Here is a 14,164-nt window from a genome sequence, read left to right as displayed (position 1 = left end):
AAGTCTGTTATCTCCCGTGGTGTTTTTCTTAGTAATGGGAAGACAGAAATGAGCACACATCTTCAGTGAATAAGTCATGAATGCTTATGAGACCTGAATATACCATGTGCAGAAAGCACTGTGTCAGATGGTCTGGACCTGTGAAATGCAGGGCACTATGAATTCCCACAGACACAGGAGGAATTTAAAATCACCAGCCAATTGTGGGCACTCTGCAAGACTGGAAATCTATCTTTCCTGAGCTTTCTGATACGAAGTTTTTCAAATAAGGGCATTATTGCATTAGTGTATACACATTTTGTTACTAATTTTGAAATTTGTTGTTAGATGCTAGCTGCTTTTAACATCATAGGTCTTTAATTATATAACAGCTTTGCACTAGAAGTTGTTTGCCTGTGAGAGTCAGCTTTGCACGTTCTGAAACTCCTAGTGCTCCTGTGAAACAGGCAAGCAGTATTATACACGTTTTTGTGTGCTGAAATGGTACGTGGGAAGGTTAATTGACTTGTTTGTGACTGTAATGGGAGCAGAAAGTGGTGGAGAAGGAATCAAAGCAGATTTCACTAAAGTTGTATTTCTCATTCTTCCTGAATTTCACAGATAGCTCCAATAAGAATGTAACTTAATTCTGTGTATGGAGTGTGATGTAAATTTGCATCAGATTTTGTTTCTGTTGAAGAGAATTTAAAAAAAAAAAGAAAATTCATTGGGATTGTAATCTTAAATGAAAAGAGGTAGTTTACTAAGTTATTAGATGCTGGGTCTTGATAATAAGTGCCATTAGATATATTAAAATTGAGTGAATTACTGTTTGAAGAGAATTTAGTACAGTGTTTCCCAACACTGCCACTCTGTATTGCACACAATGTATAACAGCCGGTTACAAATGAAGGTAACAAGGATAGCTCCTAAAACCTTGGAAGAAAAGAAAATAGGAAATGACTGTAAATACCCAGAGAATACTGGTGGTTCTTCTGTACTAACTAAGGAGAAAGCATATTTAAAAAGAAGTAATGGGATATTTTCTTCAATAAATCCATATTACAAAAAATTTTCCCATGTTGGGGACGCTTTGTGCTGCTAGCAGAAGTCGGCTCTAAAGTAAACCTGCTAGCCAAAGAGGATGTCTTCGGGGAAGAGTATCTGCTGTGAAACCAGCTTGGTCTACCAGCTCCTTGCCTCTGTTCTGTGGCCAGAAGGAAGGGAACACGATGGGAACTGCCTTGTTCCCTGGCAATACTTGGTTGTCATTAGTGTGCCCTTGAAACTACTTGACAGCATAATTTATAGCCTAGTTCCTTGAGCACAGTTAAGCATTTAGCTTGCCAAGACTTATCAAAATGCATTTGCAGCACTTTTCTAGGTCTCTCGTGCTGTTGAGCCCAGAGTTCTCTGGTTTTAAATCAGTTGCCTGGATTGTCAAGTGGAGTAGATGTAGTACCACACAGGCTGTGGTATTTTTGATACTGAGAGAAAAGCTGCAGTCTGTGATGAAAGACAACAGACTCGTAGCAAACGTACGTATGTAGTGGAAGGATTTGCCTTGTCTGGTAAACTGAAAGGAGCTGCCTCAGTCCTAAGATTTAGAACAACTTATTTACTGACATTTGAGATGACGAAAGGTCTTGCATAGAGAAATGGTTATATTATAACACACTTTTACTACTTTGGTGTTTTCAAGCTATTTTATGTATCTAAAGCAGGAGTATTAGATCTGGCATGGCAGAATCTGTGTTGCTATTTCTGCAAATATCATGAGGTTGACATACCTGTGATGAAAAAAAAAAAACAACCCACAAAAAAACCCAAAACCAAGAAGACCAAGGATAAGGCTAGTAAATACTGTTTCTCATCAAATGGAAATGCATCAGCTTGGAGGTGTTATAAAGGCTTATAGTACTTGTTAAAAATGACATCGCTTTCTAGAGCATCTGCTGCGGATGTTTTTCCCTATTTAATGTTCCCACAGTTGACACTTAAGAAGCAGCTTTGTCTTTAAAATGACCAGATGGAAGTAATTTTTTCTTACTTTTTATCAGTCTGTGGCCTAAAAGTGTTCTGAATTTGCTACACCAGTTTACCTGGTAGCCAGAAACCATTTTCATGACCCCTCTTTTTTTTTTTTTCCCATTGTATGGAATCATGCAAGTTAAAAATGGCAAATAACCTTTCATTACATCATCCAGTCTGTCCACATGCCAATGCTGGTTGTTCCAACCAGCATATGTTGTAGCGTGTTTTCTCTTTCCTTTTAATTATGTCAAATGTCAAGGCTTCCTTTGCTTCTCCTGAGAACTATTTTCTAATATGGGAGATTTTTCTGCCAAGAAGATTGTTGGATATCCAACCTTAATGCAGTACTTTGTAATTTCCTACTCTTGCACCTGGTTATTCTCCTATGAACTGAGCTAAGTATGAGTCAGATTCTGCTCTTCAGGGTAAATACACAAGACGTGCCTACCCTATTTCTGCTTGTGATCTTAGCGTTGTGCTCATTTCAAGGCTAGATTTTGTAAGAGCATTCATTAGTGCACTCCCAATTTAACTGACTGTATGTTGTGTCTGAGCTTTTTATTGTTAGGATAATACTTGAGCACATAGTTCAAACCCTTAGAACTATGTGCTGTATTTTCTTGAGCCTAAAGAGGTACAGTCCCATAGGTCAAACAGACAAAAAAGAGGAGAAAAGTATTTAAGTTACAAGAATTGTCTTTGTATCCCTCCAGCTTCCCACTGTCACAGTGATTGATCACAATCCTGCATGTTTTCTATGTTTAGAACCCTCTTAGCCAAGAAGTGGAGAGAAAGCAAAACTCCCCTGCTCTTTTGTCAGGAGTAACCCAATAGCTCTTCTTTTCATTCTCCATAAATTAAGGTGAACCCCCATCATCACAACTTCTAGTTGTTCTAGTGACTTTTTTTTTTGATTTTTTTTTTTAACATTTTCCTTATATATAACCTTTCCAGACTTTGTGCTGTCTGTCCCTGCTAAGTTCTCTCTGGTTTGTCGATTTTTTGGAGGTGTTGCAGCACTCACAGTTGTGTGCCTTTGTGCATTCCCAGCAGTGAAGCCGTAGCCAGCCCTGCTGCTTTCCTGCCCTGCACAAACACGTGCATGCAGCTAAAATTTATACTATTACTATTACTGCCTTTCTCCTCCTCCTTTCTCCTTACCCACCTTCTTCACCAGTGACGAAGTCTCATCTAGAGTCTTATAACTTAGCAGAGGAGCTGACTTCTAGTTCTGTGTGCATATATATCATGGAAGACTATATATGTATGCATTTTTCTAGCTGATTACAGATATTACAATCAAGTCCAACAAAATCTCACATGCTTGAATAGTGTTCCTGTTTTTAAGAATGTTTTGATTTCATATGAGAAATGGTCCCTTGCAACTGTGAAAAATTGGTTTCTTTTTCCAGCAATAAAAGCAACAGAAATATCAGGTGACAGAAAGGTGTTTATAAGCTGTTTGGATTTATTTTAACTGAAGGACAATAATAAATATTTACAACTTTCTGCTTTTGTTTTGTCTCCCCATATGTTATGCTAAAGTTGACTAACTTGCCAAACAGGCTCCAAATGTCAATTTTGTAAATTATTTGCACATGAAGAGGCATTTTTAGATATAGGATTGCTTTAAACAGTACTTGATGTTTTTCTTATCCATATGATTAATCACCAGAGTCTAGAGATGCCAAATATTAAGTGCCAGTTCCAAGCAAAATTTCATTTTGTCTGACTAAGTGCCACAACAGAAATTTTCCTGTGAAACAGGCAATTTTGAAGTGATTACCTTCTCTAGCTGTTCGGTGCCTAAGGTAATAGCCTGATTGGCAGCTGAAAAAAGCTGAGCTCCACCTCAGTACACCTATTTGCCAAGCTGTGCCTTGGCACATTATTTCATGATTAGATGTTTTTTGTCTATTGGATTTTAAATCCGATCGAATTGCATAAACTTTCTTAGTCCATTGAGTTCCTGGTTAAATTAAATAAAATGTTATTAAGCAGTTTTAAGTGAGTTAAGTTATGGTCTACAAAGCAGCGGGAATATTTGCTTTGTTTTATTCTGTTCTCTTCATGTGCACCAAGAAAGAAAAACTGTGTTCAAGAATGCTCTTAACAAAAGGAAATTCAGGTTCCAACTAAAAAGTAGCAACTGGTTTCTTGGTGGTGGTGGTAGGTTTTGTGTTGTTTTGGTTTTGCTTTTTTTAATTTAGCCATGTTTTGTGGCTGGTTTGACCAAAGCGTTAGGTGAACTTGCTCTCAGATGTACGAGTTGTGTGCTTCTGTCATACCTGCCTCTGGTCTTTGCAGGACTATTAAAATTAAAGGGCTGTTCACTGCTACAGCTTCCTGTGCTATAGAAGTTAAGATGAAGAAAGAAAATGATCAGTGGAGTCAGGCTGTTTATTTGTATTGCCTTGTTTTATAATCAAATGCTTGTACTGGTTTTGTTTGTACAGTACTTTTTAATAAACATTGTATCTTAAGACATCACTTACAAGCATTCCTGAGTACACAAAAATACTGGTTTAGTTCATCTTATTTTTTAATTTGACCTCGAGTACTCCTTGCAGTGAACTTTGCAGTTCTGCGCATCTGATTGCCGGAGTTTCCCTACTGATGCCAAGCATAGCTTGTCCCAACCATATGAACTCTAATAGACATGCTGTTTTAGGGCACAGAATATTTGTGCATATGAGGTCCATAATAAATATTTGGTTTAGACTTGGCTAAAAACAATAGAAGAAACAGAAAATGTTAACTCCAGTGCAGTATGATAGGAGTCAACATTGGAATGATGGTTGTCTCTCTCTTTAACAGGTTTTTAACATTTCTGTGTATTTTTAATGCAAATTAGATTATTCTGAATATGACTTACATTTCTCACTGACACCATATAAGGTAGCCAGATCACATAGAAATCACCACCTCCTTCCAAAAGGCAGTAAACATCATCTCTGTAAGCAAGGCAGGGTGAGTATTCTGCCAGACCGTTTATCAGTAGAGAAAAATATAATTACTACAAGACTTTTTAGAAAATAAAAAAATTATGAGCGATCCTCTTTATAAATTCTCCAAAATACTTACAATTTCTATAATTGTTTTATTAAGTTTTCCACGATTTTTCACCAATGAAGTGCTATATATGTTACCATATAGCAGTGGGTAAGCACTGTCAGCTACCTCAATGAGATTTGTAATGGTTAACCTGTAAAAAAGGGCTTGGAATATGCTCAGAGTCCTTCAAAAGGAGCTGTGGTGGGCAATGCAATGTCAGTGTGTTTGTTTCTTTTAAGATTAATAAAATGAGAAAGAGGATTTGGGGAGAAGCTCTTCATGTGTTTTACCTAATGAAGTGACTTTTCGTAATTCTACCTATATATACAAACCTGCGTTTAGTTTTATTTTACCTGTACAGCTGTGGTCAATGCAATTGAGGTTTTTTTCATTATTCTGTCTTACAGGCCATTTCCCGCTTGTGTGAAGATAAATATAAGGACTTCAGGAAAGCCGCAAAGAAACGGTCAGTCAGTGCTGACAATCTGACTGTGGTTAGATGGTCCCCTGCTATTATCTCCTAACAGAGGAGACTGGAATATTCCTACGGACATACTGTTTCATCCATCCATTTTTTTTGGGGGGTGGGCTGGGGGCGAGGGGATAAAGAAAAAAGACTTTTGATTTTTTTATTTTTAAATCTGTCAAGCTGCCTTTACAGTGCCTCCCCGTTGTGTAGCACACGAGTGAAATACCTAGTGGAAGGAGAAATGGAGAAATCGGTGTTTGGGAGAGAAGATGGGCAACAATTTTTTTTCTCACTTTTGCTAACAGCTTTACCCTTTTTGTGAGGGAGGAAACAGCAAATCAGGTGCTTGGAAGAAGAAACAAAAAAATGAAGTAGAGGCAGAAAAATATTTAAGAACTGTGCCATTTTCTAATACGCTGTACTCATGAAGAGAAATGGCAGCATGAAAACAAACCATGTAGTCAGATGACTGTGCACTAGAGGAATGAAGTTGGGAGAGTTCCATCTTAAAGGTTTCTCTTAATATCTGTTTTATTTTTGTTGGTTTTTGTGTTCCTCATTGCTGCTTCCCAGGATAAATTCTTCCCCTTGCACAGCAGCAAATATGAAGTCTGTATTTACAGTAGCACAAGCCCCTGAATAAATAGCGTTGGGTTTTTTCACTGCACTTTTCTCTGTAAGCTGTCTTATTAGCATTATTCTTCATAATTATTATGCATATGTTATATTTCTTGTATGCCTTTTATTGTATTTCAAAAGAGAGAACTTGACCATAGTGCTGAACCAAAAGAGTGTACAGGGATCAGAAGATCTTCGTAATTTCATGATGTGTTTTATTTATAGTATACTTAGGTGCGTGTGCCTTCCTGAGTTCTTGGAATCATTTATTTTTCCTTAATATAAAGATACAGTTATTAAAGTATTCAGATGATGATGATAAGACTTGGGCCAAATCTCTGAAATTTGCAACAGATCTTGTGATCCTTTTTGCAGATTTTCATAGCATTAGAAGTTTAGCAGAATTCATTGTGAGAGAGTTTTTTTTTTTTTGTATGGCCTGACTAGTTCATTCCTTCACCTCCAGGTCCATTGTTGCAAGCAATATTCTCAATTTTTATATGTTTACTTTAAATCAAAGTGAGTCTGTTTGTATAAAATAAAAAATAATAAAAAAAATTGTTCCAGTGAGAAGGCCTGTAGAAGAGCAGAATGGAAATCTTAACAAGGTATTTGTCACAAGTAGATTCGGTTTTGAAGCTAAAATATAAACCCTTGTGTTTTTCAGCGTAGGTGCTTACAGAAATTAAAAGTAACCGAACTGTGAACATAATTTTCGACTCTGATTATTAAGCTCTTCTGTTGTTGTTACTAGTTCCCTCTTACTGTAGCTGTTGCCACCTTAGAATTTGTAAGAACCTTTTCTAGAAAATAACTTGTCAATATAAGCGTATTTGCTTTATAACGCCCCAGGGTGACTTTTTTTCCCCCCTTTTTTTTTCTTTGCACAGTTTAGAAAGATATAGCTTGAAAACTCTCAGTTCCCTGAAATACTTTCTTTGCGACTATCACTGAAATGAATGGCAACAGACGTCCCTGATTTATGCACTGCTGTGATAAACCATAAAGATTCTGTATTTGTTTTATTAAGCCCTATGGGCTTGTAGCAAACCCAGGGGCCCAGAGATGCACACTTGACTTCCAGTGCAATGCTGTTCGGATGCCTCCGGGCGGAGAGGCACTGACAGGATTGAAGTAGTAATACCAAACAGTTTTCTGTTAACTTTCTAATGTGATTTGTGTAGTTTGAGACATGAAGGTTTTGTCCATAAATTCACCTGATGTCCTTTGGGCCTTTAAAATAATTTAATTCTCATCACTTCTTGTTGTGCCAATGCATCAGAACTGTGAGTATCCAAGTCCATTTTTCCCTTGAACATGGAATGTAAGGAAAGTGTTTATAACAATACAAATGCAAGTTACAGCATTTGAAACCTCTTTACAGATAGTATCAAAACGAACATTTTCAGAGCATTTGAAATTCATCCTTTATAAGCATAAATTTAGGCTTTAAAATATGTAAAATATTTTGATTTATCAACACTTTGCTAAACTATTTTCCATTTAACTTGATATCAGGAATATTGGTTTTATCCATTTCTGGGTGATAGAGATATGAACTTTGGATTATGTAAAGATCTCAATGCATCTACTATAATTTTTGTGAAGTTTATTAAACTACTTTAAAGATTGTATAGTCTATTTATTGTATGTATGTACATACAGTCTGATACTTTAAAAAGTGGATTCCGTAATACCTGGCTCAGTCTTGTTTAGACTATTGAATATCGTTTTAGCCTTGTGCACTGGACTCTACCTCTGTATAGGAGAATTTTCCATATTCTTAATTAGTACTGATTCTGTGATTAACTTGGTTATGTTTCTTGCACTAAGAATTAAAAAAAAAATCTGCTGTAAGTGTGGATTTTTTCTTTAGTTTAAGTTTTGCTGTATGAATCCTCTACATTTAGATGGATGTTTCTTTCCCTCATGGTTATAGGATAATTCTTTGCTTTTTCTTCTAGTTTGTTCCAGGGTTGCCAAAAAATACAATACCTGTCAGTAAATCTTAATGAGTGTCTTTTGTTTGCAAGGTATTCTATACCATGTAATTAAAAATGAATTATTATTTAGGATTATATTGTGTTTAGTGTAGTTTTTTAAGCAATACTGTATGGAAAATGCCATTGCAAGGTTAGAGAATCACCCGGGGTGTGAGAAGGGAGGAGAACCAAATGGTGTTTTAATTAACAGCACAAATACATTGTGTTTTCATTTCAGAACCTGAAACTAAATTTGCTGTAAATGTTTTCTGGATTAAGGTTTTCATTATTGCTTTGGTCACCGGCTCAGAAATGAAAAGGCGTAGGAGATGTAATAAACCTGTCCCTTCAAGCATTATTGTCTTAATGAATTATTTTTATATGTTGAGCCAGTGGGCCATTCATTTGGTCATTTATGCATTGGTAATTGGATAAATATTTGAAAAAGGCGTCTTGTAAGGGCTTTTATTCATGCATCCCTCTGCAGCCCAGAGATGTTTCCCTAATTCCTCTTTCCATCTGCACACTTGTTTATATTTAATTTTTTGTCAGTGATATATATAATTCTGACAGACACTGTTCTTTGGGACTGAGAATACTGGAGTTGCATGATAAAGTGCAAAAAGAAGAAAAAAGTCAAATCACCTTTTCCACCTTCCACAAACCCTATCAGTCTTTCAAATGATACATGTTTTCTGTTGCTAAAAGCATACAAAATCCTGTCCCATAGCAGGATAACAGCAATCTTCTCAATAATTGTTTGGGTTTTTTTTTTTTTGAGAGAGAGGGATCAGCATATATGGCTTAGTTTCTCTTAGCTTATTTAGCTTAGTTTATCATGTAAACTAAAAACAGCATGCAAGAACTGTTTACATTTACAGAGTCTTGGTTTAGACTTTGTTTTTCAACACCTCTTTCTCTACTTCCTAGCTTTCCTAATGCCAGAAACCTTAGCTATTACCTAAAGATTAGAAGTAGCAAAAACCTCACCAGAAAAGGGTGATGGTGTATTCGTGGCAGATGACAAAGTGACATCTGGTAGTGTTGGCTATATATAAAAATAGCAGTATGTGGGAGGGGATAGGGGAATTGAAAGGACAGAACCAGAAAAAAAACAAAGCCTTAACAGCTGAAGCAACAAATTATTTACAGTCATCCTTTGTTGGTAACGAACATTGCATTTTCCAATGACGTGTTTAAACTGCTAACTGAAGTGCTGCACATCCACTGCAGACTCATATTGCTCGCTGCTTCTATGTGGTCATCATAAGGAATTCACTCAACCTAGCTTTTAGCACTTTCCTCACTTCTGTTTCAAACACATTTCTGTAATCAGAATTTTTAATTTTTTTTTTAACTTGAATTGACAGTTGTTGAAAACATCGGCCTACCTCTGCAGTGGAGTGCCCACTTAGTGTCTCTAACGGGTTCTGAGAAAACAAATATAAACACAAACATACCAGTGTGAATATGACCTAGATGTATATGGAAATGTTAGTATCTATGCCCAAAGTGCTGTAAGTGTCTTTCTGCTGTTTCTGTTTTTTCTCTTCAACTGAACTACATCTTGAGGAAACCACAGGACTGATGACAGTCTGAATTGTGTAAACTAAAGGTAATGACAGAAGGTACATAGTGACCACTGTTAGGAGAAAATGCTTTAAAAAGGGAAGTGAGATTTAGAAGAAAAGCTGCTGATCATAAGGAAACCAAAAGCAATAGCAGACATAGATTATGATGCTGAAAATGACTGTTTCATACCATGTATGAACCTGTTTTTCTGGGTCCTTTATGAGAATTCACAAAAAGTGACTGGTGAATCACAGAACCGCAGCTTGAAAAGGACTGAATGTTAGCCAAGAAAGCCATGCTTGAGTTTGCTTCTGCTGCCTGGGCTGGGTCATCAGGCTCTTCCCATTAAAGAAAGAAGCAACAGGATGGCAGATCGAAGAAAGGCAGGCGACAGAGCAGTACAAATTGACTATATTTCTTGTGTTCCTTCTAGACTGTTTGGTCTGATGCAATTTCATGTGGAAAAAAAAATTGTTTTTTTCATGCCCTTTACACCATGTGAAATGTGTTTCAGCATTATTGGTGGAGACTTTCAACTGTTATTGCTGGAGATACTCTTCAGTGATGATATGCTAAGCAAGCTTCTTGGTGTGATGATACGTGACAGTATACTTATGTTTCCCCTATGAGTTGTCCAGAATCTCTCTAAAGAGTTTGTAAAGTTCAGTCAAGGCACTGGACAGTATCTTTTGTGAAGATGTCAATGGTATCTACAGATTGAGAGCAGCAAATAACAACAAAATGTCAAAAACTGTATTTGTGAAATACAATTTCACCAGGTACTTACATAATTTAGTTTCAGACCTTTTTTCCTTGCATCTCTGCCACTTGGACTGGGGTGCTGTGATAACTACTGAAGTAAAACTTTGAAGCTGGAGAATCTTTGGAACTAGCGCTGCTGCCCCCTTTGAATTCGCTGGCAGTGAAGCACATCCTCAGAAGGCAGATGAAGACTTACGTGTGTGACATGAGGGCTTTACTAACCAGGCGTTAGAGGAGGACACCTCCTTCACATGAGAGATTCTGCAGCACACTCAAATCTAGAGCTCATTCTTCTCCTATCTGTATGTTTTCTTGCTTCGTTGCCTCTGGGTTTTCATGCCCCTTTATTTTAGACATTAGTACAAATTATTCTCCATGGAAACGGTATCTTGGGAACTGGCAGCTGTGATATACTTGCTGCCTTATATTTAAACAATACAGATCATCCTGTGACCACGTACTTCTTCATGTATTTCAGGCAAGCTAAGCATTCTTCTGTGGAAAAAGGAGAGGCCAAGAAGATGGGGATTGGTGTGCTAGAAGGGTTATGAGGCAGAATTAGGTGTGCCTAGCTTTAAAATAAATCAGGAAATAAAGACGGACAAATGTGTTTATATCTTCTGTGGTGGTAATACCAAAAAGCATTGATGATACTTCAAGTAGCGTGATGATGTTAAATTTCTTGGGCAAGGAGTCTGAGGGATAATTGACTCCCTTCAGGCTATGCAGACTGTATTGCCATAAATCCTTGGAGGAGGAAGACTGCGTTACACTGAGCAAAATGGCACAAAAGCAACACATAAAATACATGCACGATATTCAAGATTATTTGGTGTATTAGACTTGCAGGACTCTCTTGGTGTTAATACACAATCTAGCAGTGTTTGGAAAGTATTGGTGGTCACATTACTTAAATAATTACATCCTGTTCCTTTTGTGGCCTTAAAGTAAAAGGTCATCCTGTGTGTGCAAGAGGTTAGCACACTTTATCAAGTACTAGAATATAATCAATAATATTTGGAGGTAGACTTTACAAAAAAAAAAAAAAAGTAGAAGAGCTCCTGTTAAGAACAAAAGCTGCTGGCGTTAATTTGGCGGTGCTGTGGGGCTTCATCAGTATGAACACTGTATAAAGAGAGGGGTAAAGGGAGTCACCTGCTTGTGACACCTCCCAATATGTGTCAATGAGACTTTTGAAGTCACAGGATGGGAGGGAGGGTGAAAAGAATTGCAGACACCCCTTCCCCCCAAAAAACCAACCCCAAGTCCATTGTCGTAGTTACAGTAATTCTGCATTAGCACTAGCAGAGCTGTGAAGAGAGATGGAAAATTATCTTCCAATTTCTTTATGTAGTTGCTTTGCACAAAAGTGAAAATGGTTTAAATATTTAAATCACCACCAGTATTTTTTATGTTAAATATTTAACTTACTTATTACTGCCAACAAGTGTGCACCTTACATTTTACCATAGGAATGTGTCCACAGTATGAATGTGTACTTTAATGGTGCTTTATAGGGCAGCAATTCTAAATCTGTCCTCTGAGAAACTAGAGGAATGACACTTGTAACTTAGCAAAATGGGTATATCTTGGCATTTTTTAATACTGTCAGGTAAAGTGATCTTCCAGCTCTGCTTGGATTTAAGACTTCTTCTGTACAGCTGAACAGAAATAAATACTACAAAGCATAAAGGGGCAGTATTAACTTCATCTAGAGAAATTATGGTCATGTCACCCTGACACCGAGCTTCAGTGAATAAAGGACTGGCCTGATTCTTCTGCTTCCCTGTTTAATAATGAATCTACTCCTGAATTTCAGTGAAGACATTTTCAGTGTTTCTGACCTGTGAGAAACCTAGACCATGGAATCATTACTTTTCTGTGATGGCCTGTCATTACGGTACATCAGAAAGGCTTTTTTTGTTCTGCTCTGTTTTGCTGGCATGTGGCAGAACAAAGTTGTTCTGTTCCTTAAAGCGTGCAGATAGCTAAAGCGTGCATTAGCTAGATTTGTGTGCTTAGATATCGGACTCCTAGCTGCAACATTTTCCCTTTAACTTTTCTAAAAGAATTTTCTTTTATAAAAAGAAACAGGGCAAGAAATCAGTTGTGAATTTTCTCTGAAATACATAGATTGCAAATCAGCATCTAATTTTTCCATTTCGGGGGGGGGGGGGGGGAGTGGGGTGGTGGGTGGTATCATTTCAGACTTGAGCTGAATTGTCCTTGACAATTTCAGTATGTGAGTGTGCGTGCAAGCATTTATTTTTGGTATTAATTGCATTAAATAAGGAATTTCTATGGTAGTTGCTAATAGAAAAGGCAATTATTTTAAATGTCATTTGAACCTGTTGTTTGCCTCCCGAGGAATGCGTTTGTCTGGATTCTTTGACTTACTAAGAATAGGTAAATCCAGTGATACAAGATTGCAGGTTTTATTGTCCACTTCATATTGTAACATGAACAATGAACTTTTTACAAATTACCGTATAAACTGAAAGCTTCAGAGGATTGGGGGGACAAGGAACAGAAGAAAACTGGAACTTTGATTTCTTCAGCAGACTCTAATATCTGTCTCCCTCAGCTTTTCTTCTTCATAAAATGTCCTTAAAAACAGTTTCAGCATCCATTGCTGGATGTACTGTATTATCCCGAATGCAGAATTGCTGAGGATTTGAACACAAATCCCCAACACCATCAGCAATTTTTAAGACTTGAGGTGCGCTCCCAGGGAAGTCAGGCTGAACTGCAGTGTAAAATGGAGATTTGGGGAAGCAGGTGAGGGGGTCGAGCTTCCCGCAGCGGCCCCTCACAAATTCCTCACCCTCAGCCTCGTAGCTGAAATCCTGAGCTGCCACCCAGCTCCCTCTCCCGAGCACTGAAACATCAAATGCTGCAGACCTGGGCACTGAAAAGATGGAATTCTGCAGGTCCGCGCTGGTTTGTGTTGTCAGCTTATGTACACGGTGCGTTTACGTGCGCTTGGGTTTGTATAATTTCGGCAGCCCCCGGACACCTCTAACCTAACGCGTACTTGCAGCCGTTTCTGTCTTTGTGGGTCTGCAGCGATCCTCCTGTGCGTGCCTGGCCCCCTCCTGCGCCGCCGTACCCGTCACCGCAGGCTGCGATGGGTCTCGGGACCCTGCGCGCTGGCCGGAGCTCCTGGCTGTTTTTAAGGAGACCTAATCTGGTCTTCTCTCTGCTCCAGTAGCTAATACCTGCGTTAGCAGCGGTGCTACTCTTAAGGTTAAGTTACACAGATCATTGGTTATGCTGAATTCGGAGGTTACGTCAGGATTTACGAAACCTTTCTTTTGCATTTCAGAGCAGAGCAGGATTGTTAGCCGGTGGGTTTTCTTTGGCTTATTCATCTGCACGTACTTCAACAGTGTATACAGTGGGTTTTGCGCATTAAATCGGTGAAAGTCCAGGGGAGATGGAAGTCTCGTCAAGTACAATTGTGCAACAACCACCTGCCCCAAGAGCAGAGGGAGAGCTGAGCTGAAACACCGAGCACACATCAGGCACCGCGGGGTGCGTACCGTTACTTTATCAACGTTAGAGGAGTCGAAACCTCTAAACCTGAGGGATGAATCACAAAATTGCTGAAGGTAGGAATAGTAAGAGGGGCACGTTACTTGAAGTGAAAATTACCGTTGCCTACTTCTGAGCATTGCAATCTGGGACAGGAATT

The 14,164-nt window shown here is 38.2% G+C and overlaps 1 protein-coding gene across 3 annotated transcripts in view; it reads left to right on the top strand.

Moving 5' to 3' along the window:
- CCNY (cyclin Y) overlaps positions 1-8,232 on the top strand; it is a 129,816-nt gene extending 121,584 nt beyond the window's left edge. For all 3 annotated transcript variants that reach the window (XM_075045836.1, XM_075045851.1, XM_075045844.1), the window contains one exon: positions 5,475-8,232. In XM_075045836.1, the coding sequence (XP_074901937.1) occupies positions 5,475-5,591 (117 nt within the window). In that variant the 3' untranslated portion in view covers positions 5,592-8,232. The remainder of the gene's footprint in view (positions 1-5,474) is intronic.
- The last annotated feature ends 5,932 nt before the right edge of the window (positions 8,233-14,164 follow it).

This window comes from Buteo buteo, chromosome 2 (assembly GCF_964188355.1).
Source record: "Buteo buteo chromosome 2, bButBut1.hap1.1, whole genome shotgun sequence".
Taxonomy (NCBI): domain Eukaryota; kingdom Metazoa; phylum Chordata; class Aves; order Accipitriformes; family Accipitridae; genus Buteo; species Buteo buteo.
This window is presented reverse-complemented; position numbering and strand designations above follow the sequence as displayed.